At 58.2% G+C, this 27,062-nt stretch overlaps 1 protein-coding gene across 1 annotated transcript; it reads right to left on the minus strand.

Annotated features, from left to right (window-relative positions):
• Positions 1-449: 449 nt before the first annotated feature.
• ACADM (acyl-CoA dehydrogenase medium chain) lies at positions 450-11,277 on the minus strand. The gene is made up of 12 exons (XM_031967889.1): positions 10,788-11,277; positions 9,893-10,162; positions 9,405-9,579; positions 8,995-9,173; positions 8,688-8,755; positions 8,163-8,242; positions 7,170-7,870; positions 6,085-6,190; positions 5,467-5,966; positions 4,548-4,643; positions 3,198-3,446; positions 450-1,319 (listed from the first exon to the last, which is right to left on the minus strand). The coding sequence occupies exons 1-12, from the start codon at positions 10,818-10,820 to the stop codon at positions 1,248-1,250; spliced, it is 2,529 nt and encodes an 842-aa protein (XP_031823749.1). The 5' UTR covers positions 10,821-11,277; the 3' UTR covers positions 450-1,247.
• Between the last annotated feature and the right edge of the window lie 15,785 nt (positions 11,278-27,062).

Here is a 27,062-nt window from a genome sequence, read left to right on the forward strand (position 1 = left end):
AGATCCGGCCCGAGGCCCTGCCCCCCAGCTGCGGGCTGGGTGATTGCCTCCGGAGGCCCTTCCCAGTCAGAACCCCACCCCACCCCACCCCCGGGCCTTGGAGGGCCACAGGCCCCCTCGCCCTCTGCCCCGGGCTGCTGCCCGGCCCCCTCGCCCTCTGCCCCGGGCTGCTGCCCGGCCCCCTCCCCCTCTGCCCCGGGCTGCTGCCCGGCCCCCTCCCCCTCTGCCCCGGGCTGCTGCCCGGGCCCCCCAGAAGCCTCCCCGGCTGCGGGGTCAGAGGGTGAGGCCTGGAGCAGCCCCGCTTCCTGGGTCTCATGGGGCCGTTCTCCTGTGGCTCCCGCTCACCCGCCCTTGCCCACCACGGGCAACGCCCCGGGGCGGGATGTGAATGGGGAGAAGCCGCCGCTGCCGCCTCTACTCTGCAGGAACAAACGGGAGAAGCCCAGGAGCAGGTTTGGAAAACCGCTTTATTCTGGTGCTCGTTCAGACTGCCCGGTTGGATGCCCTCCATCCTCCCGCCACAGTCACTTCCAGAGCGTGGCCCGTGGGACAGGCTAACAAATAAGCCAAGTGGGCCGTTACCGCCGGGGCCACCTCCCTCTCCCAGCCCGGACGCTCACAGGAGGGACGGGAGGAAGACGGGCCCAGCGCTTCCTGTGCTTCCGTCCCCCTCAGAGAAAGAGCTGCCTCCTAACCAAGAAAGGCGGGCCAGAAACTGCTCCTGAGCCAGCTTTCCTCCCGTCCTCGGGGGCTGGCAGAGCGGGTGCCCTAGAATGCCAGGCTGGGGGCGCACCCCGGGCACACCGATGAATTCTCCCGTGTGCCAGTCCCGGCGCTTGCAGGGCAAAGGGGAGAAGTGGGGATCTAGAGGCGCGCCCTGTTACCTGAGCAATGATGCGCCAGGACAAAGGCGGGGAGGGAGCTCCCTCCGGTCCCACCAGAGTGGCCGCTCAGCGGCGGAAAGCGCTCCGACTTTGGGCGGTGACAGTTTTCCGAACAACTCAGAAGGTTCCCTTGATGCTTTGCGATACAAGTATAAGCGCCATTGGAAGAACACACAAGTATTTTAATGAAGCCAAAGATTTCTCGTTTTAAAACCTATCTGGAGCTAGACAGAGGCTACAGCCACCTCACCGCCCTGGCGGTCTCCAGGCCGCTTTCCCGGCGCTTCTGTCCGCAGCGGCCGACGCCTGGCAGCCTCCCCGCTTCCCGCCCCTTGCAGGAGGGTCGCGGTGGGCCGGGTCGCCTCAGTTCTTGTACTTGCCGATGTGCTCCCGGGCTATGATCAGCCTCTGGATCTGGGCAGTCCCTTCATAAATCTGAAAGAGCAGAGGACATTCTCTAAGCGCGTCAGGGACGCCGCCGCCGCCAAGGTTTCCCATTTTGTGTCGGGTTCCCTGGCAGCAGCTGCCCAAAGGTCAAAATGCGTGCTTGGCGCCCGAGGCGGTCTGAGAATAAAACGAGCCAGACTGACGTGGGCCCAGAGGAGCCTGCCAGGGCCCCCAGGCGGCTCCCACGTTTCTAAGAGCCTAAGAATAATGGACATTTCTCACAGTATCAGAAAGGATCTGGATGTAAATACAGTTTCTTGCCATCAGGACATCACAAGAACCTCCCAGGGAACGCACGTGTCATGGAAGAAAAGCCTGAAACCAGTCCCTGTGGGTCCCCTTGGGCCGGTGAACACGAGAGCCTCCTCCTGAGCCAAGGACTGTGGGAGGGACTGGAGCTGGGTGCCAGGCGCGCCCCCGACTCAGGCAAGGCCCCTGAGTCATGCCCCGAGGGCCCGCCTTGGGTCAGGGCTCTGGAAGGGGCCACGGCCAGTCCAACGTGGAGCCCGACAGCCAGAGCTCGGGGGGCTTCTGTGGAACAGCTTCGAGGGAGGCACAGAGGCTGCCCAGGGCTTGGGGGGAACATGGTGGGGAACGGCTGGGAGGGGAAGAGGGGCCCCATCTCGAAGGGCTCTGACCCCCAAAAGGGACATTTGAAGCAGAGGGAAGCCCTGGGGCTGACTGGGAGGGGAGGGCGTGGTGGCTGCAATGGGCCGAGCTCTGAGGTTCCCCTGCCCCCCAACAGTCCAGGTGTGGGTGACGAGGGCGGAGCAGGGGACAGGGAGGTGTTGAGGTATGATTGGCAGCCTGTGGAGAGGGAGGGAAAGGCAGCCAGGATGACTCCTAGGTGGGGGCCCTGAGGACTGGGAGCAAGAGGGGGACCCCAGGTTTCCTCTGTCCACCAAACTGCTCCTGGTGAGAGAGCTCCTCCCTTCCTCTGGGAAGCCCTGCTCCCCTTCCCCTCAAGCCCCTCACAGCCATCTCCATCCAGGAGGCGGCCTGGGCAGCAGCCCCGACCTCCAACCTCTCCTCAGCCATTCCTGGAGGCCCAGGTACACGGCCTCCTCTCTCCCCCAGGACAGGGAGTCCCCCATCACATGGCTGGGGTCGGGTGTCCCTTCTCTCTTGGCCTCAGGGACCAAAAGCACCAGGCCTAGGTCCCCGAGGCAACCTCCCAGGCCCTCCTGGCCCAGCCCACGGCCTGGTGATTTCAGGGGGCTGTCTCACCAAACGTCCTCGAGCCTCCAGTACCCGGCACTAATGAGCCTGGGCCCAGAGTCAGCAAGACCCGACTCAAGCCCAGCCTCAGACCCCACTGGGTGACCCTGGACAAGTCCCTGCACCCTGCCTGCCTCCGTCTCCTCATCTGTACATGAAAAGGACATGGCCCCTAGTCCGGGATCAAAGCCCCACACGGTCACAGCGAGCCAGACCCAACTGCAGGGGCCGAGCAGCCCAAGGACAGGGCATGGGGAAGGCACAGGACGGGTCAGCACCAGGCCCAGCCCATCGGCACCTCGGGCACTGGCGCCGGCTTGGGGGTGCAGAGCAGCAGGGGTCCACTGGGCAAGGGAGGGGACTTCCCAGGCCCAAGCCATCCGCTGCTAGCTCCGGGGGCACTGCTGGGCTGTGTAAGGGAGCACTGGCCCCCATCCCCTTGGGCCCTTGTAACCCCCCCCCCGAGGCAGCATCCTGTCCCCTTGGGCCCTTGTACCCCCCCCAAGGCAGCATCCTGTCCCCTTGGGCCCTCGTGCCCCCCAGAGGCACCATCCCAGCCAGGGGGCTCCTGGTGGAAAGGCCACGGAAGAACCGTCCCGGCCCCCGGGTGCATTCTGCCTCTGGCCAGCGCCGAATTAGAACAGGTACCTGGTAAATCTTGGCGTCCCTCATCAGCTTCTCCACAGGGTATTCACTGTTGAAGCCGTTGCCGCCGAAGATCTGCACGGCGTCCGTGGCCAGCTGGTTGGCGATGTCGCCGGCGAAGGCCTTGGCGATGGAGGCGTAGTAGGTGTTGCGGCGGCCCGAGTCCACTTCCCAGGCCGCCCGCTGGTAGCCCATCCTGGCCAGCTCCACCTTCATGGCCATCTCAGCCAGCAGAAAGGCCACGGCCTGGTGCTGAGTGACGCGGAAGGAAGGAGCGTGAAGGCATTATCAGCCAAACGGCCCAGAGAAGGTGCAGGCGGACAGATACGCTTCGGTTCTGGCTGCGGCCAGGCCGGGCGGGCAGTGCCCAGAAAACCCGGGCACCGGCTCCCTTTTAAGGCCCCTGAGTCTGCCTTCTGCTCCCTGGGCAGTTTCTTTGTGTTCTGCTTCTCACCCCCCCCCCCCCCAGCTCTCCCCTCTCAGCACCGCCTCCAGCGCAGCTGACCCACAGAGCTCCGCCCTCCCTGACGAGGTGTTCCCCCCCCCCCAGTCTCTCACAGACAGTGGCCTCTCAGGTTGCCTTTGGTGTTCTTTATACCCCCCCCACCATGACTTGTGTGAGCCATGATTGGTTGGGACCACCCTCCGCCTGTGGGGCTCAACTGGGTGCCCAGTGGACTTGTCTTTGTCCTCCGTGGGGCCCTGGCTCAGGGAGGGAGGACCCCAGCCTCCAAAGTGGCCGGACCCCCCCCCGCCCCACTGACACCGAGGGTTCCCCCCTTCACCCCCCCCTGCCCCACCAACACCGAGGGTTCCCCGCCTTCACCTCCCCCTGGGCACCGAGGGCTCCCTGTGGCAGCCCCTGAGGCAACACTAAGGACAGTGTTAACTTGCTCTCGGGGAGACCTGCTTTCTCCCCGTCCCTATGCTCCAGAGAACCTCACGGTCTGAGGACGGATGCGTGAGCAAGTGCGCCCCACTGAAGTTACAGGGGTACGGGGGGGGGTGATGGGGGAGGGCACTTTTCTGTTCCCTGGGAGGAAGCGGCCATTATTCTCTCCTCCCAGCAGTCAGCGGGAGGGCCGACTCCTGCTTCCCCAGGAAGGGAGCCAAGTGTGAACAAACAGGGAAGAGCCACTCAGGAGGAGCGAGTTTAGCCTGCGGCATCTCCTCCTTCCACAACGTTTTTTGGCTCCTTCGGCTCCCTGAGAGCCGCTCGCTGCCCGGGCCGGTCTCCTCTGGCTCCCCTGACCCCAGAGGCCCCCGGCCACCTGCTCACTGCCCAGGAAGGGCCCCCCCCCCTTCCGGAGCCTCGGGGCCCTTGTGCAGGCCCGGGCCTGTCGGGGCCAGTACCTCCACGAGGTGCCTTCCGAAGGTCTTCCTCTCCAAGGCATACTTGGTCGCTTCGTCCAAAGCCCTCTGCGCGAGCCCGACGGCCCCGGCAGCGACCTGAGGCGGCAAGACAAGGGCGAAGGGGAGCCATCACCTGGACAGGTCGCCCGGCAGCCCCGCACACCAGGGGGCGTTTGCAGCAGCCCTTTCTGCGGGGGCTGCAAAGTGGGGGCCGGGGGGGCAGCCGAGCAGCCATGCTGGGCCAGAGAAACGAGGGGCGGCTGAATGTGGGAAGGGTCGGCCCAACCCGGCCTCAGAACCCAGGAAGCCCAGGGCTCGATCTTGTGACAACAAATGCGCAGAGTTGGGAAAAATAAATACTATTAAAAAGCCAAAGAAAAGAGCTGCTCATTGGATGCCCCCAAAGTCCTCGCAGCAGGCTCTGTCCCTGAAGGGCTGTGGGCAGGCTCACAGGGACTGAGAACGGGGGGAGGTTCTGGGCCCCCAGTAGCTTTCCTCCTCCCCAGATGGTAGGAGGCTGCTCCCCAGGCCCTGCACAGTCTGGGGGGGAGGGGAGAGGCTGCTCCCCAGGCCCTGCACAGTCGGGGGGGAGGGGAGAGGCTGCTCCCTGGGCCCTGCACAGTCTGGGGGGGGGGAGGCTGCTCCCCGGGACCTGCACAGTCTGGGGGGGAGGGGAGAGGCTGCTTCCCGGCCCCCCGCCCCCAGGGGGGATCCCTGAAGGTGAGGAAGGACAAGAGTCAGCCAGACTCCCTTTAGAAAGCACGCCTGGAGAACAAACTCTTCTCTTAATGAGGATGGCGGGGGACGACTTCAGGGGGGAGCCTCCAAGCCTCGGGGAGGACTGGGTCAATGAGGCCAGCTCCCAGGGGGTCCCCTGGCCGCCAGCGTGGAGCAGAGCTGGGCGCGGCGCCCTCCTTACCGGGGGTCTGGTCTTGTCGAATGCCCCCATGGCGATCTTGAAGCCAGAGCCTTCCCCGACCAGGACGTTCTCCTTGGGCACGACCACGTCCTCGAAGATGATGCCCCTGGTGTCTGAGCAGCGCTGGCCCATGTTTATCTCCTGCAGAGGACAGACCCTGAGGGCTGCTTCCTCACCCGCGCCGTGACCTCTGGGGCGGGGGCTCCCCGAGCCACAGCCGAGGTCCCCGGGAAGAGGTCGGACACGGGGGGCAGAGCTGAGACCCCCACGTGGGGGATGGCACCTTCCCAAAGAGGCAGCAGCACCTCCCTTCCACTGAGGGAGTCCTGGCCCAGGTCCCTTGTGCCGCAGCCCCAAACAAGAAAGCGGGGCAGGGGGAGGGCGGGGGCCCTCCTGACCGTCCCGGGGTCCCGCCACGTGAAGCGGGTGAATTTCGGCGGAGCCTTGGGGTTGGGCCGAGCCGAAGGAATCCTGGAAGACTAGGGCCCCTTCAAGGGGAGCTGTGGAGGGAGGGCCGGGCTTCTCCCAGCCCCAGGGGCCCACCCGGGCCTGGCGGGCCCACCCAGGCCAAGCCCCGGGAGGGGAGGGGAGGGGACCAGGGGGGGCCAGGGCACCCACCTTCTTTCCCCGGGGTTTCCACATCTTTGCCCATTGAGACACCGGCCTTCTTTCCCGGGGGGCCCTCAGGCCTCCCCCGGGCCGCCCCGGTGTCCGCAGGGTAAGCCTTTGGGAAAAGGTAAAAGGGTGGGGCGGAAGCTTTGGGGACCCCCAAACAAGATCCGGGGGGGTGGGGCCCCTTAAAGCCCAAAGGCCACGCTTGACCCAGGCCGCGGAGCCCTCCCCCCGAGGAGGGGGGACCCAAAGGGGCGGGGAGGCCCCAAAGGGGGCCCGGGTTTCCCTGCCGGGCCTTTCCCCTTTCCCGGGCGGCTGGCCTCCTCTCGCCAAGGACCCCCTGGGACCCCCTCCCTTTGTGGGCGGGCACCCGGGGACTGTTCCACGGTCCTGACCCTGGCCCTCCTCCCCGGTCCCGAGGGCAGAAACCCGGGGGCTGGGGCCAAGCCTCTTCCCCGGGGGCCCCCTCGGGGGGGCCCAAACCCCGCCCCTCCTTTCTCACCCCGGGAACTGTCCTTCCCAGCCCCGGCCCCTTCCCCCCCGGGTTACAGGAGGCTGGCTCTGCTTGGCCCTTCCCGGCCGGGAAACATGCGGGGTGCCCCCCGCCCAACCCGGCCCGGGGTTCGGGCTGCCCCTCCGGGGGTCCCCCCGGCCCAGGCGTTTTAAGGGGACAATTGGGACCCTACAAAGGCCCGGGAAGGGGGGCCCGAGGGGCCCGGGGCCGCGTTCTGGGGGGCGGGAAAGAGTGGAAGACCCAGGGCCAGGCCAGGACCCCAAGGCGCCCAGAGTTTGCTGATGAAGGGCCTGTCCCTGCCCTTATCCCAGACAGGCCGGGGGCTGGTGGGAGGAAGGGGTTCCCACCCCATCACCTCCGCTCCCCTTTCTGAGGCCAGACTCTGGGCCTCCCTCCGAGGAGTGGGGCGGGCTCCGATTCCCCCAGGACCCCCTCCCACCACTCGCAGACGGCCAGTACCCGGAGAACCAGGGCATGCGTCACGGGGGCTCCCCACCCAGCAGCCCCCTCCCCCACACGCACCCACCTACTGAACCACGCAGGCATAAGCTGAGACAGTGGGTGGAGCCTAGGCCACCCAGGAGGGTCGGAGGCAGGATCTGCCTCCGTGCCCAGACCAGCCCTGGCATCTCCTGGGGGCCCCGTAAGGACCCTCCAACATGGTGCCTTTTTCCCCCAATCTTGGCACAAGGATGGAACAGGGCCGGGCCCCCTCATCTTCCCCCCTCCAAGGACAATTGGGTGAGAAATGGTTCTGGAGGAGCTGGGCCCTTGGTGGCGGGGCAGGGGCCGGGGCAGGGCCGGGCGGGGCCAAGGGCGCAGCTGTGTGGTCAGCCATGTTATGGCCGCTGGGAGCCTTGCCCGTCTGGATGCCCCGAGGCCGACCCCCCAGAAGGAGCCCCCTCCCGGGCCGGCCCTGTCTGAGCAGGTTCTGGGGCACGGGGGAGCCAGACAAGGAAACGCCGTCCCGGACGTTGCCCGCACTCCTTGACCACACCAGCACGGCCGCCCCTGGCAGTGGCCGCCCCCGGGCAGCAGCCGCCATACTCACGCACATCATGGGCTGCTCCGTCATCCTCCCGAGGTACTTCTTCTGCTGCTGGGCGTTCCCCGCGATGATGATGGGCATTTGCTGAGGGGGAAGCGGCCGTGTTAGGGGGGCATGGAGAGCCATGGACCGCATGGGAGGGGTGGCTCCGAGCCTGGAGGGGTCGCTTGGTTGGGGGCCCCCGGCAGTGGCCGTGCCCCACAAGAGCTCATCCCTGGGTCTGTGTCGGGGTTACCAGCCGACTCCCACGAGGACCGGACTCGGGGAACCTGAGCAGGGCCTGGAGGGGAGGCCACAGGCGCCCCTGCTGCTTCCTGCTCGGTGCCAGGCCCAAGGTCACGGGACCCTTTGGCGTGGCCCCATTCCCGGCACCACGCCGGGAGCCCCCAGTGGGGGGATCCCGGGAGGGGGCCCCAGGGGGCAGAAGGGCCATGAAACCATGCCACAGGCACCAAGCCCACCCACCACATGGCCCGGCCCAGGGGTCCCAGGGGTCAGCCCCACCCCGGCCCCGGGGCTTACCCAGGGTTGGTTGAGGGCCAAGCCTGCACCGGGCCAGCCCTCCGGATGAGGCAAAAAGATCCCGGGGCCCCAGGCCGCCGGGAAGGAGGCAGGCCGGGGCCTGCCAGGCTGGGAGGGGAAGGGGAAAGGGGTGGGTACAGGGGGCAGGCTGGGAGGGGGGGGCCGGGCACAGGGGCAGGCTGGGAGGGGGACAGGGGCACAGGGAAGGCCTGGGGGCAACCCCTCCCACCTGACTTGTGTCTGGCCATGTCCCACCTTCCAAGGGAGGTGACTTGGAAGAGGTGGCCCCAGCCGGGCCCCCCCCCCGGGATTTCGGCCCCAGGGAGGGTCTTCCTCTGGTCGCCCATGAGCGGGGAGGGTCTGAACACGGGTTTGGGCCCAAGCCCCTTAGGACAGGGAGGGGAGGGGCCCCGGGGGCCAGGGAGAACAGAGACAGAGAAAGGCGAGGGGGGCAGAGGGAGGGGGCACGGAGGAGAGACAGAAGGCAGGGGGCACATGGTGCAGCCCCCGCCCCGCGACTCACCGCAGCTCTCCGGAATGTGGGTGTTGATGAGCCCCAGCTCCCAGGCCCTTTTGATCAGAGGAACAGGGAACTACGGGAGAAGAGCCGGGGAGGCGGTGAGAAGGCTGAGCGCCCAGGCCCCTCCCAGACCCCCCCAATCCCCCCCCTCCCGCCCGCCTCGCCGTCAACTGCGCCACTGAATTCTTTCTGCAAACTTCCCCTGGAACTCCTTTGCTGCCCGGATTTTGGGGTGGGAGGCCCAGACGAGGGGGGCCGGGGGGGGGGCAGCATTTCGGGCCGCCTCCAGGGAGCGTCCCCCCCCCCTCAGACCGGGCCGGCCGCCACCACTGCTGCGCCCAGACCGGGCCTCGCCTGGGGCCCCACCGGGAAGGGCTCCAAGGGGAAGGGCCCTCGCCCCAGACCGTGTCCCAATTCAACCCACTGGGACTGGCCTGGGGGGTCTTTGGCCCCCCTTGCCTCCCGAGCGGACAGCCGGGCACCCAGCAGTGCTTAATGCCCACAGGGGGCCGAGGTTCAGGGGGGGAAAGACCACCCGAGGCCGGATGTCTGCCCAGGAAGTGCGGGCAACACGGCTCTCCGGGCCCCAGGAGACACAGGTGGGTACATGCTCATGGGGGGGCAGAAAGCCCCCAAGTCCTTCCTGCGGGAAAACTGTGGGAACTGGGCTTAAAGACAAACTTTGGACCAGCGCCACTGGGGAAGTGAGGAGAGCCGCTGACCAGGGAGGACCAGGGAGGAGCCTCTGAGCAGGGAGGACCAGGGAGGAGCACGGAGGAGCCGCTGAGCAGGGAGGAGCGGCTGAGCAGGGAGGAGCCGCTGAGCAGGGAGGAGCACGGAGGAGCTGCTGAGCAGGGAGGAGCCGCTGAGCAGGGAGGAGCCGCTGAGCAGGGAGGACTAGGGAGGAGCCGCTGACCAGGGAGGAGCAGGGAGGAGCCGCTGACCAGGGAAGACCAGGGAAGACCAGGAGGGCAGGGGAGGCCCTGAAGGGAGGGCAGGGAGGATCCATCAGGAGGACCAGGGAGGGCGACCAGGAGGAGCAGGGGGAGGGGTGGAGGGGGAGCCCACCAGGGAGGAGGTGAGCAGGGAGGGAAGGGAGGAGGGCTGAGGGGAGGACCAGGAGGGCCCAAACCAGGGAGGAGGGGAGGGGTGAGCAGGGGAGCATGACCAGGGAGGAGCAGGGAGGAGCGGCTGAGCAGGGAGGACCCGCTGAGCAGGGAGGAGCCGCTGAGCAGGGAGGACCAGGGAGGAGCCGCTGACCAGGGAGGAGCAGGGAGGAGCCGCTGAGCAGGGAGGACCAGGGAGGAGCAGGGAGGAGCAGGGAGGAGCCGCTGAGCAGGGAGGCCCCACAGGACACCATCTCCCCGCCAGACCCGAGCAGGGGGCACTTACCAAAGTTAAACCCCAGCGCAGGCTCCCGCTTCAGCTCACTCCGGGTGTGCTGCGGCCTCCAAAAGATCCCGGGAAAGCCCGGCAGCACCTGCCCAAGCAGAGTCCATGGGGGCGCTCCGGGAGCGCGCCTCGGGGCCACAGCGGTGCCCGGGCCCCGGAATCCCGCCCTCGGCCCAGCCCGGGCCGGACTTGGGCCGGGGCCCCCAGGGAAGGCGGGCCGCCAGCTCCGGGCTCAGATTACCGGACCATCCCCTCCCTGGGCCAAGGTCACCCAAGCCGGTCCTCCCGGCCCCGGCGGCGGCCAGCTGGGCAGCGGCCAGTCCCCTCGGTGCGGCCCCGGCCCCCGCCCCGCCCCCCCCCCCCCCCCCCCCCCCCCCCCCCGCAGTCCTGGGGACACGCCCCCCTCCCGCCTCCGCCTCCGCCGCCGCCCCCCCTCTGAGAACGCAGCCCCGAGGGGCCTCAGGATTTCATCTCCTGCACTTCCCCCAGCACCGCCTCTGTCCGCCCGGGGATGGGCCGCCCCGTCCCTCTCCTCCCGTAACAAGCGTCAGCCTCAGAGACCCCCGTGGGGCGGGGAGGGGGAGGGGCAGATAGCGGGCACGGACCCCCCAGGCAGGGACAGAGCGGGCACGGACCCCCGTGGGAGGGGGAGGGGCGGGCGGCGGGCACGGACCCCCCTCCCCCCGCGGCGACGCCCGCGCCCACAAACTTACCCGCGCCCCGCGCCTCAGCACCGTCGCTGCCATGTCCTCTCCTTCTCCTTCCCCCCCCTCAGTTCAGCACCCGCTCCGCTTCCAACCGCCGGCAGAGACTTTTAGGGGAGAGGGAGCCCGGCCCCGCCCACACGGCCAGAGCCCGAAGCCCTGGGACACGCCCCGCGCGGGGAAGCTTCGCTGAGTCACGACCCCCGCGCGGCCGGATTGGACGAGGCGAGGCGGGGCCCCGCCCCCTTCGGTCCTGGAGCCTGAGTCCCGCCCCCCGGGGGCCCGGATTGGATGGAAGGTGACAGAGGCGCGTCCCCCCGGCGTTAGGGGTCGCCCACCCAGGGGAGAGAGCAGCACGTTGGCGCGACCCCCGAGGGCCCCGATTGGAGGAGGAGAGGCCGACGCCCTCCCTTCTCGCGCTTGGGACTCGGGGCAGACGGGAGGCCCCGGGGTGTGGGGGCGGGGAGCCGGCCAGGAGATGATGGGGCGCGGGGGTCTCCCGGTGCCCGGGCTGGGAAGGCGGGTGGGAGGAGCCCCCGGAGCGCGGGAGGGCGGAGCGAGGGCGGGAATCTGGGTGAGAGGTCACGGGGTCACGTGGGCCCGGCCTTGGCCTTGGCCCGGGAGAAGAGGGGCGGGGCGGGGGTCCGAGAGCCGGCTGGAAGGGCACCGACGCCCCGCGGCCTCCAGACGGCTCCGCCTGGGCCTGGAGGAGCGTCCTTCGTAGCTTTGGAGAGGAGAGGGACCTGGCTTTGAGTCCCTCCCTCACCCCCTCCCCAGCCCACTCGGGTCTCGAGGGCGCGGGAAGACGCAGTCGCTGCTGACGTCATGGTCACGTGCCGGGAAAGAGGGCGGCCCGGCCGGTGGCGGGGTCCGGGCAGGCCCCCTCCCCCAACCCGACGTTCTGCGGGGCAGAGGGGGGCGTCCCCGCCGGCCCCAAAGCCGGGCCTCCGCGCAGGTTCCCGGGATGCCCCTGACGGCGACTCCGAGCCCCCAGCTCCTGCGAGCCTCGGAAGCCTCCGGGCCGCCGGGTTCTGCCTCCCGGCCCTGGTCCCGACGCCGATTTCCTCCCCCCTCCCCCCCCCCCCCCCCCCCCCCCCAGAAGGGTCTTCCCCTCCCAAGGCAGCGCCCCGAGCCACCGGCCCGCCTCGCTCCGGTTCCCCCGGTCCCGCCCCCTCCCAGGCCTGCGGTTCGCGCCCGGGCTCCAGGCCAGCCACTGACCGCCGTGCGCCCCCCTTCGCGTCCGCTCAGCCCCGGGGCCGGCCTGCCCCCCTTGCGGCCCCGGCGCGGACTTTCCGGCGCTGACGGGACGCCCCCGCGGGGCCCCCTTCTCTGAGGGTCGCGGCCCATGGCGGGCTCTGGGCGGGGCGTCCCCGGGGGGCGCGCGCTTCCTGTGGGGCTTCGCCCCCAGTGGGGCAGCGAGCCCCGCGTAAATTGCCAGGCTCCCCTTGGAGCTCGGCCCCGCCCGCAGCCCCGGCAAAGCCTCGTCTCCTGGGACGCCCCGGCCCCGAGCCCACCGGGGGGAGAGACGCCGGGGGAGCGGCGGGCTGGAGAGGGGGCGTGGCCGGGAGCAAGGGAAGGGGGGAGGAGGAGAAAGGGGTCCTCAGGAGGGTAGGTGAGGACGCGCTGCGAGAGTCGGCAGGGAGAGGAAATTGCGCACCGGACGCCAAGAGCGGACTTTGTTCGGGAAAAATCGGGGGGGGGGGGGGACCGGTGACCCCAGACAAGTGACCGCTAAAAAGGATGCATAGGAAAAGTCGGGGAAGCCGCGGGCGCCGGCGCTTAGAAAGAGGCTGGAAAGTGGCCGGGACGCGGAACGAGCGGGCGGAGTCAGAAAATTAGGGAAAGACTCGGCCCTGGGAGGAGGATGTGAAAGGAGGCCAGAGGGCGGTAGTACAAGCTCAGAGACGCAGGTGGGTGTCAGTGCGCGTGCCCCTGTGCGTGACCGTGTGCGCGCGCAGATCCCCTGAGCTCAGCCTTCGTGAGGGGGGCGGGAGGGAGGAAGGGGGACAAGAGAAACCTAAAAGGAGCAAAGAAACGGGACCTTCGTGGAGACCGCAGTGGTTACTGGGTGGCTTCTCTCAAAATGCAGTTTTGTTCCATGATTCGAGTTCCGCTGCGCGGCAGCTTTTCTTTTTCTGTTTTGTATTGGAGTTTTAAATACAGACATTTTAGAAAGAAATAAAGGCTATCTGGCCCACAAACCCTTGGACAAGACTATTTAGTTTGACCCCATTTTGAGGAAAAAAGAGCAGGCAGCTAGTCCCACCCACACCAGCGGGCAGAGAGGGGGCAGTTTCCAGGCCCCCTCCCCCGCCCCATCAGGTCTCCCTTCCCCCGCTGTTTCTTCGGTTTGATTCCCCAGCGAATTCCCTTCGGCCCCGGATCGGTTATCGAGATAGGAAGCCCCAGGAGGGGGACGGGCCCACATTTTTCTGCGGTTTAAAGGTTTTTGTTTTGTTTTCCTTTTGAGGAGCAGCCCTGCCATTCATTGCTGTGAAGAACTTGCTTCTTCCAAGGCAGTCAAGCACGTGCCTTGTGGGAGGAGCTACTACCCGGGGCAGCCGCCCGGCTCCGGGACTGGGGGCGCTGGCAGGGGCAGCCGGCGGCTCTGGGACTGGGGCAGCCACCCGGCTCCGGGACCGGGGCCGGGGGCCTGGGACCGGGGCGCTGGCAGGGCCAGGGTCTGGGATGCAGCCACCCGGCCCGGACCGGGGCTGCGGGCCCGGCCCGGGCCTTGGGTCGGGCCGCTGGCAGGGGGCAGCCGGCGGGTCGGGACCGGGCGCTGGCGGGCGCGCGGTCGGGACTGGGGCCCGGGCGGGCCTGGGACTCGGGGCGCAGGCAGCCGCCCGGCTCCAAACCCGGGGCACTGGCGGCTCTGGGACTGGGGGGTGGCGGGGCAGCCGCCCGGCTCCGGGACTGGGGGCGCTGGCAGGGGCAGCCGGCGGCTCTGGGACTGGGGCAGCCACCCGGCTCCGGGACTCGGGGCGCTGGCAGGGGCAGCCGCCCGGCTCTGGGACTCGGGGCACTGGCGGGCTCCGGGACTGGGGGCGCTGGCAGGGGCAGCCGGCGGCTCTGGGACTGGGGCAGCCACCCGGCTCCGGGACTCGGGGCGCTGGCAGGGGCAGCCGCCCGGCTCTGGGACTCGGGGCACTGGCGGGCTCCGGGACTGGGGGCGCTGGCAGGGGCAGCCGGCGGCTCTGGGACTGGGGCAGCCGCCCGGCTCTGGGACTCGGGGCACTGGCGGGCTCTGGGACTCGGGGCGCTGGCAGGGGCAGCCGGCGGGCTCTGGGACTCGGGGCGCTGGCAGGGGCAGCCGGCGGCTCTGGGACTGGGCCAGCCGGCGGGCTCTGGGACTCGGGGCGCTGGCAGGGGCAGCTGGCTGGCTCTGATTTTCCAGGGCTGTGCCCGTGTGACAGGCAGGGCTGGTGGCTGGAACCGTGCCAGGATGCCTCTCTTGCGCATAGGAGGCTGCCATAGCTGGTGGAGGGGGGGAGGAGGAAGGCAGGGAAGGCTGGAGGACGGTTACTCCTCTGAGACAAAGGGAGCCCAGCGGTCAAATCAGTTGGCTGTGACCTTCAGTCAGCTTTCCTAACACCTGACTTCTCCGTGTTTATTTGTGGGCTTGTGTAGCTGTCTTTTGTCCCTAGGGGGAACTGGGAAACAAACCCAAAGGGAGAGGGGGGGGGGGGTTGGGTTAAGTCGGGGTTAAAGGGGTTTGTTATGTTAAATTCCCTCCCGACCTAACCCTAACCCCAATGCCTCCGACCGTCAAAACAGCCTCTTCCTGCTGGCCCTTCTGGCTGCCTCGGCCCTAGCATTTACCCCTTCCTGGAGCAGTAGGCACTCCCATGGCCCTGCTCTGTTATCAGGCAGGATGGGAGGCCCTGCTGTCCTGTTGTGCCACAGTTTCCTTTTGATGTCCTGCCCTAGTTTCCCTAATTGTCCTATTTAGTTACTCTGCCTCAGGTTATAACCTTTCCCTCTTTTTTTCTTTTTAAAAACAAGGAGCCCGCCTGGGTAATTTTTTACAACATTTCCCTTGACCACTTTTTTCCGATTTTTCCCCCTCCTCCACCCTCCTCCAGATAAGCAGTCCAAATTAAATCTTCGGTATCCCTGTCCAACGTGCAGAACCCAAAAGTTCCTTTTCACAAAAATTGGATTCAAAAAAATAAACGGAAGAAAACAAAACAAACCACTATTTCCCAGGGATTTTTTTATGTTTCTTCCACCTGTAATTTGTTGCTGTTTTTCAAAACAATAATTAAATTCCATATCTTTTCATAATTACCCTTTCCATTTCCCAGGGTGGGCCCAGCCCTCGTTTTGCCCCGTTTCTAAAAAAATATTATAAACTAAACAATTTTCCAACCATTTCCCCAGTCCCCCTTCTTTCTACCTTGGGGTAAACCCATAGGTTTTTTACACCTTTGGGGATCCCAAGGCATTTGGTCTGATTTTAATTTGGGCATAGTTTAAATTGTTCCAAACGGTTTAACCCCTCAATTTTGATGGACAAAGGTCTCCTCATTGCTCACCCCCCAAACCCCAGGCTAAACTTTCCTCTTAAATGGATGGTTTTAACTTTTGGGTTTAAATTTTCTTAATGTTTGGGTAAATCACTTTTACTTGAATATCAGGGCCCCCAGTACCTCCCTCCAGGTTATGGCCCTCCCATTAGGTTACCCCCAGGGACCCCCCTGTCTTTTCTTCCTGTAAAGAGCTTTGTCTTGCTCAGGGCTGGACTTTGGGCATACCTTCGCCCTGGGACACAGTGCATTTGTCCCTACTCTCCAAAACATTAAATTGGCTCCCCCTGCCCCAGTTCTGGCATTACAGTCCCTCTGCTCACCATCACCACAGACCCAAAATGCCAACAATCTGGGCCACAGAACCTCAGCACTGCACGAGAACCCAAGGGCCTGGGTCCATCCCATGCCCCCAAAGTGACTATTAGGCTTTTGCTTCAAGAACCCTTCGGGGGGACTCCAATACCTTCTTGGAGCCCAACAAACATCTCGAGCCCAAGAATATCTTGGAGTTTGGGGCTGATGTCTCAAGGAGTCTCAAAAAAATGCATAGTCTTAGACCACTTCCAAATCAAGGGGCAAAGATACCAATATCTCACCATTGACCCATGAGCCCAGGCCCAAAAGGGAGGGCAGCAGGGAAGGGAGCAAGGGAAAGATGCAGGTTAGGTTCTGTGGCAGAAGAGTCCATTAACAAGGGGGAAGATGCCATCAGGGCAGCTAATCAATGAGCCCTTGTGACACTTGGGCAGCAGGCCAGTTTCTAAAAGGAGTTAGTGATAAGTGGGGTTCCCGTAAGGAGAAAAATGGGGGCGGACATCATAGCTTGGCCTTCTCCTTGGATCCAGGGGACCAGGGCCTCCTCAAGGACCACCACGGGGCCCACTCAGGACAGATAATTCTCTTGGTGCCTTCCCTGGCACCCACCCAGCTTCCAGGGACCCAGGACCCCATCAGTATCTCATGGGAGCAATTCTACTGCTGGAAAACTCTGGTTTCCTTGCTCCCCTTCTGAGCTACAGCCCCCGAGAGAGCTCCTTTCCTAGAGCTCCCCCTTTTTCTTTTCCACTTCCTGCCTTCCGAACGCCACAGTCCCGGTTCTGATGGCATCACTCCAGCCAAACTCCAATCCCTCTCCTCTCCCACCAGGGAACCAGTGATCTCTTTGCTACCAAATCTTTATTTATTTATTTTTTTTGTTACATTTTAAATTCAGAGACTTTCCCTCCCCACCTTGTACTAGGGAAGGCCACAGACTGAACAGATGTCGGACTAGGCTGGGCATACTTCTAGGGGCCAGTTCTTTGGAGGCCAACAGCAAATTCTGGGCCAAATCTAAATGCTTCTCCACTCACCTCTGTAGCTTCTGACATTTGCTCATTCTCCTTTCCTTGAAAATGTCTCCTCTCCAATTTCAGGACATTCTTCCCTTCTGGTTCTCCGCTACTCATTCACTTTCGGCTCCCTTTCTGTTAGTCTGTTAATGCTCCATCTTGGGCCCTTAGAGAGATCCCATGGGTTCCCAGAATCTCTCATGGACGTCCCACCCAGGGCCAGGCCCCATCTCCTTGTCGTTGGACTCTCAGCCACCAATCTCATGGTGGGTTCACTCCACAAGCCCCACTGGCTCCCCACTAACTGTGGGGTCAAGTACAAAGCCTTCAGCTGGACACTGATTCCTTTCTTTCCAGGCTTAGCCTGCACTCCCCTCTAAGCACACTAGGCCAGATACACTGGTCTTCTGGTTCTCCCCTTTGCCTCAACCTCTCCATTTCTTTGAATTACTTCTTCAGGAGAGCCTTGCCCAGATCCCCCAGCTCCCAGTACTCTCAGTCCCCTGATTTTGTGCAGACTTTGCACATACCTGCTTGGTTACGGGTTGTGTCCCCTTGGCCTGAGGGTGGCGGGTGCTTGTGTCCGAAGCTAGCTGTGCAGTTCCACAAAATAACAATTAATTTGACATAGTTAAAATTGGTTGAGAGGTCAGTAGTTAGGTCTCCTCAACATATAAAGCATTATTGTAAAACTAATCAGGTTTTATATTTCACTTCCTGAACACTCTTATCTGACAGTCCCAAACAGGCCAGTGCCCAAAATGCTCTTTGATTCTTTGATCGCGTTATTAGGAAGTGTCTTTATAGTAATCCTAAATTTGTCAGGTCTTAACGTTCCTTCGGTGTCCTAATTTTTGGGAAAGGATGCCTGTGGAAAGTGAGCTGGGATAGGAAAGAGTCCAGGTAGAGGTGAGGGGTGAGCATTTCAGGCGGGGGAGGCAATCCAAGAGAATGCTCAGAGCTGAGAGGTGAAGGGTCCAGTTCATGGGACACCAGGAGCCCACTGGATCAGAGTCCTAAGAAAACTGGAAAAATAGGGACGGACTCAGGGATGAAGGCTCTGAAGCATTTGGTGTTGGAGCCTGGAGCAATGGGATTTGTTTATTGAATGGGGCTGCAGGTGGGGGATGGAGGGAAGAGGTGATCAGATAAGGCCGAGTTTTAGGAAAATCACATTAGTGACTGACCTGAAGATGCATCAGAATGGCCAGAGGCTGGGGGCAGGCAGATCCACCCTTCCCACTCTGGATTTTGCAATAGAAGTGATAAGGGCCCGGGAAGTGGGGGACCATGTTGGATCTAAGATGCAAGAGATGAAGAGGGATGGGGGGGAGGGAGTCCTCCAACAGCACGGATTGCATATGGTGCACCCCAGCCTTGTTTAGCATTCTCTTTATGTGGCTAGCCTTCCTGTAAGAATTCTCCGTGTGCCTTCTGAATGTCTATCCTGCAGCTGTCCCCTTTCTGACTTGTGACCCTTGGAGCATCTCCAGCATCCTCTGACCAAAGATATTTTCTGATCCTTCCCTGCTTGTGTCAACCCCCACCCTCCTGCATGAAAACAATTTCCTTCTGTTTGTTTTGTAGTTGTCTCATGTACTTATTGGCAACATGTGTTGTCTTGCCAATGGAATATGAATCTCTTGGAGACAAGGACAGTTTCATTTTTTTCTTTGTATGAAATAAAAATCTTAATTTTTATTACTCATGAATCTTTGTGTCTTAAGTGTGGTATTTGTAAACAACATTGTTGGGTTTTCCTTCCTGACACATTTTGATGCCCTCTTCCATTTTATGGGTGTGCTCATAACATTTACATTCAGGGGGCATGGTTAAGTTTATTTTTGTCTTTGTCCAAATCATACCATCTCTTTTCTTGGTCCTCTATACCTTTATTTAGGAAAAAAAAGAAAAATGGAATGAAATCAGCACTCATTAACAATAGTTTAGATTTCTTGAAGAAATCTAATTCCTCCCCCTTTTCCCTTATCCCCGACCTGAATATTGGGATCTAAATAGCTCTTTATAATGTTTTTCTTTTCATAATCAGACCTCTATAATAATAGTTCAATTTCCTCGTGACTGTTCATCAACTTTACCATTTTTTCCCCAAATCCCTGATCCAGCTATCTCCCTTGTTCACTATATTGTAGATCCACTATACTCCACCCCTCACCCTTCACAAATACCTTGCCTTACCTGCTACATATAAGAACAAGATTTATGAAGTTCCTGTTTCTCTAACTTAGTTTTACAATATTCTTTTATGATATCATAATAGTTCCTCCCCCTCCCTATTTTTTCCTCTAAGGTATTCATTTCTTTTTGAATACTTCAAACTTGAACTTGCCTTTCTTTGTTCCATTCGGGAGATGTGATACTAAAGATAGTGGATATCATTAGAGATAGTGAGATTCTGATTGTGAAAGGGCAATCCTCTCTCAGGATGTAAGCACTTTATCTTTTTAATTCAGTCAGTCAGTCTCTTTGTTTTCCTCATTAGGTTTCTTTTGTCTGCTGTGTTTGCCCTTGGAAGACTCTGCCCCTCTGATTTTTTCAACAGGAATTACTGGGTGTCTGTCTCATATTTTTTTCTGTGTTGTAGGTATTCTTTTTGTATCCAGTGTGGTCAATATATATTGAGATTTTTCTTTGCACTTTTTCCTTTTCAGTTCAAGATGTGGCCTGTGACCTTTATTTTATTTTTAGGACTTCCTAATATGTAGCAATCTTTCCTTAGATTCCTTCCAACAGTTTCCCTTGTGTTATAGTAAATCATCAGAAATAAGTAGCAGCAAACAAGTTTGACAAGTCTTAGCAGGTTCTTTCATGTTTCCAATTGTAGGATGGTTGTTTCCTTGTTGGAGATAACACTCTCGTCTGCCTTCACCAGGTGATCATCAGCCTGTTCCTCTCCTCTTCTTTTGACCCTTACCAGCTGATTTCTGCCCTGAGGACCTCTGTGGATTCCAATGGGGCTTAAGAGTATAAGCATTGACTTTCCTAAAAGTCAGTGGCATATAATTCCCTCGAGGAAGGCTTCTTAAACTGTGGATCACAACAGGGAGGAAGGCTCAGGAAAAATTTGGCAACAGTGAAAGGCTTCTGAAAGTAGAGACCGAAAATCAATTCAAACAGAAAGGCACAAATTGGAAGTGTTTCTGGCAGCGCTTGCCTGGGTCCCATTGCCTGGCTTCCCAGCCTGGGCTCTGAACAGCCTGAGTATACATTGTACTGTGTGTGCCTCAAACACTTGCCACAAACACCTCTACTGAGATTCGAGGCAGGGTCAAATAAAGCTTTCTCAGGCCGAAAGGGGCTGGGAGAGCAAAGAGCTCCTGCACCAGGTGGAGCTTTTAAACAAGGGGTCCCTTGTGGGTAGATTTCAGAACTGAGATGGGTGAAAAAACGAAAGGAAACAAAAGACCTTATGTGGTGATGTTTTACTAAACTAACTGAAGGTAAATGTTCTTCTACTGTGGATGAAACCAACACACACTATTCTGAGAAGATGTCCAGAGATTTCATCAAAAGGATGTAGTAGTAGTGGGGAGTAGTTGTAGTGGGGAGGTGAAGGGAGAAGAGGAAGAAGGGGAAGAGGAGAGAGAGGGATGGAGGAGAAGAGACAGAGAGAGACAGACAGAGTGAGAGAGAGTGAGAGAGAGAGAGAGAGAGAGAGAGAGAGAGAGAGAGAGAGAGAGAGAGAGAGAGAGAGAGAGAGAGAGACTTCCTGCACTAAGGGAAGCACTTCACATCAGTTACTGAACTTCAGCTATTCAGTTACCCTCTCCTTTCTTCTCTGTTACACTCTTTTATTCCTTCCAAACACTTCTTCAAGGGGGTTAGGATTTCTCTCTCCTTCAGATTCTTTTTATTCTTTGTTTTTATCTTTAAGCCCCCCTTTTTTTAATTAAAACGTTTTATTTTTCAAAATAGTGGACAGTTCTTCAACATTAGCTCTCGCAAAACCGTGGGTTCCAATCCCCCCCTTTCCCCACATCCTACCCTAGAGGGCAAGTAGTCCAATATATGTTAAACACAATAAAAATACATGTTAAATCCAATATACGTATACAGTTATTGTGCTGCACAAGACAAAAAGAGAAGCAAAATAAAATGCAAGCAACAACAGAGTGAGAATGTTCTTGTTGTGGGCCACACTCAGTTCCCACTGTTCTCTCTCTGGGTGTAGATGGCTCTTCATCACTGAACAATTGGAACTGGTTTGAATCATCTCATTATTGAAGAGAGCCCGTCCCTCAGATTGATCATCCTATAATCTTGTTGTTTAAACCCTTTCTTTACCACAGAAAACTGTTAGAACCTGCCTGAAGATTTTAAAGATGGAAAGTAATTTGTCAAACCTCTTTCCTGAAGCTTTTCATACCCATAATAATTAACTGTGAAGAGGCAGAAGACTTTGTGTAAGTCCATGTCCTCCTTTCTAGCCCGAAGGGATTCTCTGCAATCTCCTGGCCTTGCTGCACTAACACCCAAGGACGAGTCTGGGAGCAGGCTGCCAACTGGCAATTGTTTGTTCGCTTGGTTCGGGGCTCGGCAGCTGGCCGTGGGCTCTTTCTCACTCACTCACTCACTCACTCACTCACTCACAATTTTGACGAATAAAATAGGCCTTTTTCATGTTTACGTCCACATCCTCCCTCTGTGCTCCAACCGAGGACAAAATCTTCCTGTCACGAGCATATTCAAAGGCAAAACCTTTCAGCCCATTGACTACACCTGGGAAGGAGGGTCGGGATCCGGTGTCTCCTCCCCCTGCCCCGTCCCGGGCGGGCCGTTTGGCCGCGGCTCCTTCTCGGCCGGTTCTGAGACTGTTAGAACCGTTTCTCCTCACAGCATCACTGTGCTTCTCAGGGTTGTGCTGATTTTACTCCGTAGCCTAATTGTGCTAATGACGGCTAATTGGGCTCTGAGGGCTAATTTCATTATGCATGCGTGGCCTGCGAGCCTCTCCGCCTTTCTGGGAAGCCATCATAGTCTTGCTTTGCGCATTTTAAAGAAACATCTTCCAGGAAAGGCCCTCGGGTGTCTCCGAGATCCGCCATCCTGGGTCTTTGTTCGTTTTGTCACCCACCTGAGGAAAGAGCAGTTTGTTCCGATGGTTTCTGGCTTTTAGTACCGAGAGTTCCTTGCGGAGGGAAAGGCTGCTGCTCTCCAGCTGCTCCTTGGTCCCCTCGCCATCTCCTGGCTCCCCCGCCGAAGTCCCACCTTCTTCCTAGTTCCACAGTTCTTCCGCGGCCCCTTCCCCTCCCTAGCTCATTGTCGGCCCCTGCCTTGGGGGAGAAGGTGCCAAGGAGCGGGGCGGGGGCTCCGGAGCGCCTTTTCTCAGGCTAGGACCTCGAGCTCCTTCGGGGCCGTCTGCGCCCAGGGCCCGGCCCCAGTAGGGGCCTCCCTGACTTAGAAGGCAGTCCGGACTTGCCCTCGTTGTCTGTGGGTCCAGATGCGCAGAAGTCGGGCACATTATACGTGGGGAGTTGCGTAGACGCTCCCTGTGTGTGCACATGCTCGGAGCTCCCGGAGCACGTGCGAGTCTCCCAAAGGGGAGAGGGGCCTGGGACAAAGCGGGGGTCACCCTCCCACCTCCTTGGGGGGGCAGGTCTCAGTGGGGACCAAGGTCCTTCCCCTCCTCCGGCTCCCTCCTCTGCCCCAAACTCGGTGGGGTCTCCAGTGTTGTGTGACTCAGCCGATGGGCCTCAGTTGGTGCCATAGGAGGATTAGCGGGAGGACCCCGGCTTTGCTATTTGCATCCCCTGCGCTGCGGCTGTGGCTTTAAAGCTTATTACATGCTCCATGCATTCAGGTATTTTGTGACAGCAGAGTCTAAACATGACGGCCCAGAGTCACTGATGGAGAAAGGCGTTTGTAAAGAAATCTTTTTAAAAAATTACATGTTATTCCTCCCCAAGACAAGTAAAAACAATTTTAAACGTCCATTTTTCTCTCCCCTCCCCTTCCCTTAAGGGTTAAACCATCTGGTCTAGTCCCGCACAATGCATTTCCACATTAGTCATTTTGGGAAAGACAGACGGAAAAAGTCCCGGTGAAATAAAGGGGGAAGTTCTGTGCTGTGGCTGGCTCAGACCCCTCAGTGTGACTCCGGAGCCTTTTTCAGCCGGCCGCCTTTGGGAGCGTCTCAGATCCCGGCTGTGGGGAAGGGAAGAGCCCAGTCATCCAGGGCTCTTCAGCGGGTGGCGTGGCTCTCTGTGACCCGCGCTCCCCGGGTCCCGCGCTCCCCGGGTCCCGAGCTCCCCGGCCCTGCTCACTTCCCAGCCCCAGTTTATGTTCTTCAGGCTTTTCTGCATCCTGCCCGGGCGCCGCGGCTTGTTCAGGAGTCCCGGGCTGCCTCCCGGGAGGCAAAGAATCCCCAGATCTAGCGCCAGCCCCTCGTTGCTTGTGGTTCCGCTGGGCCGGCCCTTGGGGACCTTGCGGACGGCTTCCCTTTCTGGCAGAGATGCTTTACCTGGAATGAAAGCAGAGATGAAGGGCCTCGTGCAGGGTCACAGAGGCCGCGTTTGGTGTTTCCAGGCCCTGAGCGCTCCCCATCTCCCCATCTGGCTGAGGGACCACTGAGCCCAGCTGCTTGTGTGCCCTTCGAGAAGGCGGCTCTCTTCCTGTATTTGAAGAATAAGCTCACCAAGCTAATAAACAAGCTTTTATTAAGTGCCCACTACATGCCAGGCCTTGTGTCAAGCACTAAGAATATCAGCCAAAAGACAGACTGTCCTTGCCTTCCAGGAGGTTCCATTCTGTAAATTAATTTATTAAAAAAATTAAATTTATTTTATTTTTTAATTTATGGAATAAACAAGCATTTCCATAACATAGTTTATACATGTATACATTTTTGGGGGGGGCTGAGGCAATTGGGGTTGTGACCTGCCCACAGTCACACAGCTAGGAAGTGTTGTGTCTGAGGCCAGATTTCAACCTCCTGGCTCTCTATCCATTGCACCACCTAGCTGCCCCCATAGTATAATTCAGTACATGAAGCTGCAACTCTCTTATATACAAATTGTTATTCCTTTTAAATATATAATAAAATCACATAAATTTTTCCCCCATGGCTACCATTAGACCCAAATATATAAATGTGTGTGTGTGTGTGTGTGTGTGTGTGTAAAATCATTTTATGCACACTCCTATTCAATTCTTTCCCTAGATGCAGAGAGCATTTTTCTTTATATGTCCTTTGTAGTTAATTTGGGTATTTTTAATAATCATAAGGACTTATTTACTCAAAGCTGTTCTTAAAACAATATTGCTGTTATTATATACAATATTCTCTTGGCTCTGCTCATTTCACTCCTGATTATTTTGTGCAAGTCCGTCTATTTTTTATTAATTGTTTTATTTCTTTCTGGGTGTGTGTGCATATTAACTTTTAAAATACATATTTCTTTATGAATCATGTTGGAAGAGAAAAAACAAAGGAGAAAAACCACAAGAGAAATAAAATCAGGAAAAAAAAGTAGACATAGTGTGCGTTGATTTACATTCAATGTCCATAGTTTGTTTGTTTGTTTGTTTTTTCTGGATGCAGATGATGTTTTCTATCCAAAATCTATTGGGATTCCTGGGATCACTGAACCGCTGAAAAGAACCAAGCCTTTCATAGTTGACCAACACATGATCTTGCTGTTATTGCGTACAGTGTACTCCTGGTTCTGCTTGTTTCACCCAAAATCAGTTCGTGTAAATCTTTCCAGGCCTTTCTAAAACCAGCTTATTCATCATTTTCTATAGAACAATAATATTCCCTTACTTTCATATACCATAACTTATTCAGCCATTCCCCTATCCGTGGTTTTCTAGGATCACTGAGCTCATCATGTCTCATAGCCCAGTAATATCCCATCCCAATCGCGGGCCACAATTTGTTCAGCCATTCCCCAATCGATGCAGTCCTTTACCTCACAGCTGCTATAAATAGTTTCGAACAAATAGGACTTTTGCTTTTTCCCTAATCATCTTTGGAAAGAATCCTAGTCATTGTGTTGTTTGGCTAAAGAGTATAAACAGCTTCATAACCTTTGGACAGAATTCCAGCTTGCTCTCTGAAAGTGGCTGGATCAGTTCACAGATCAGTCAGGAGCTTTCACTTGAACTGGGGGAAGTTGAAAAACAAAGGCTCCGCCCCTGGGGTTTTGTTAGACTAGACCCAGTTCTTTATCTATAGTTGTTAAAATGTCATCATAGTAAATGCCTTTGCTTTGAGCTAATTGTGTTTATTGACTGACTATAAATATTTTTTTTTTCTGATAAGAAGCAAGATTGAATGAAACCCATTTACTAATAACTTCCAGTGTAAAAAATAAAGTCAGTGAAAAAATGAGTCTTGACCTTGCTGTTCCCTGGGATGAGGTTCTTCTACACTTCCCGGCACCTCCCAAATGCTGATGTGTGCCCCCAGAACAGAAGAGTCTGCAGGGCTGTGGTTGGTTACCCCCAGGGAACAGAGACTGGAGGAAGGCAGGGAAGGAACAAGAAGGTGTTCATTGTCTTTTACCATGGAATTCCAAAGCGAGGAAACGTACTCGACATCTGGAGACCAATGAGAGGGGAAATAATGTGTCCGTTTTCCAATTGTCCTATTCTGAGAGTCTGAACACTTAGCCTTTGAGTTTCTATACAGTGAAGATAGCTGTTCATATTTGTTCTCTCTGTCTCTCTCTGTCTCTGTCTCTCTGTCTTTCTCTCTCTGTCTCTGTCTGTCTGTCTGTCTGTCTGTCTCTCTCCAAATTGGCCATGTTTGCCCAGTGCAGAAGTGATTGCGGCACCCCTCCTCTGTTAATTCCGGTGGTTTCCTGTTACTCTAGAATGAAACATAAACTCTCTGTTTAGCCTGTAAAACCCTTTAGCACCTGGGTTCCTCCAGTCTTCTCAGATGCATTGGACCCAACTCCTCCACCTTCCTTCTGGATGCAGCTAAAATGGCCTTTTCTCTGTTCCTAGTGCCGGACTCTTGATTTCTCCTTAACTTGGCGGTGCTCCCCAGTACAGTTTGTCCCCGGAACCCTTTGATTAGAAAGCTGATGGGGAGGTCCTCCCTACCCTGGTGGATGGGGCCCAGGCCAGCCATCTCTTTATGTCCTGGACATCTCCATCTGCCCCTGACTGTGCCTCCCCTTCCCCCTTTTGCTCCCTTTGTCTTGCTGTTTCCCCAAAAGATTGGGAGCTCTTTAGATTGTGAGGCAAGGACTTTTTCACATTTATATCCCTGTACCTTGTATTCTATAGAGAAAGAGAATGGGGCAGTCTTATTTACTCGCCTTGCACTATGTGTGGTGGGCTTTAGTAAACATATAATGACTCACAGACTGGCTGGTAAATATAGACTGACTAGTGTCATTTAAAAGGCAGCCATTTACAAGGTTCTCCATCAGGCATTTCCTGATCCCTGCAGCCGCTTGGGACCTCTCTCCCAAACCCTCCTGTATTTACCCACTTTACACATATGCCTTTATTCACTTTGCATGTATGATGTGTCAATGCACACATGTGCATATTGCCGCAGTCTGCATGTGTAATTTGGAGCATGTACAGACATCCTAGAACCGGCTCTTCATTGAAGAGAAATCTGTGACTGCCCAAGTAGCCAGAAATGGGCTACTCTTATTCCTCTGACTTCTTCCTACCTACTTGTGGTGCCCCAGGGAGAGGCTTTGGGTCCTCCCAATGGAGGTCAGCATTCAGCTTGTGAAGAAGAACCTTTGTTCCTGCCTGAAACAGGAAAACCGGATGCATTGAGGCAATGGGAATTGGAGGAAGGAGTCCACTGCAGGCAGGCTTTGCAGGTGCCAGTTCTGCATCAATGCCCCAAAGAGAAAGGAGATCTTCTGGACAGGTAAGACAAGGATCGATTCAGCAGGTGAAGACTTGGCAGGACCAAGTTATATAGAAAGTGGAGTCTGATCACCTTCTCTCCAGATGTCCAGGTGGCAAAAGGGAGACGTGCATCCCAAGCACGGGAGAGAAAGCTCGTTCTTCTGTCCTATAGCCCCTCATGAAAGTTTAATGGTAATTAGTTAAATAGGGTTGGGGTTAACACCCACTAACAGGTCCTGAAGAACAGGGAGGGAAGACGGCACCGGCCTCCCTTTGGAGAATGAGGAGGCCGATCACCCAACTGCCTGTGGAGGTTTGGGGTTTCTTCATGACTGCCAGCTCAATATCCTCTTGCCTTTGTGACAACCATTGACAACCTGGTGGTTTCGTTCTTTCCCCTTAGAAATTATTGAAAGACTCGAAATCAATCAATTCCAATATTCTAGTACAGGAAAGTCACTGATTGTAGTGATTAATTAGCAGTGAGATGGGTTAATATGAAGTCATCAACCAGACTGTGTCTACACTATTAAATTTGCTGGTTCATTGGGGAGCAAAGAATTGCTTCATTTCAG

The sequence above is a fragment of the Sarcophilus harrisii genome, chromosome 4 (assembly GCF_902635505.1).
Source record: "Sarcophilus harrisii chromosome 4, mSarHar1.11, whole genome shotgun sequence".
Taxonomy (NCBI): domain Eukaryota; kingdom Metazoa; phylum Chordata; class Mammalia; order Dasyuromorphia; family Dasyuridae; genus Sarcophilus; species Sarcophilus harrisii.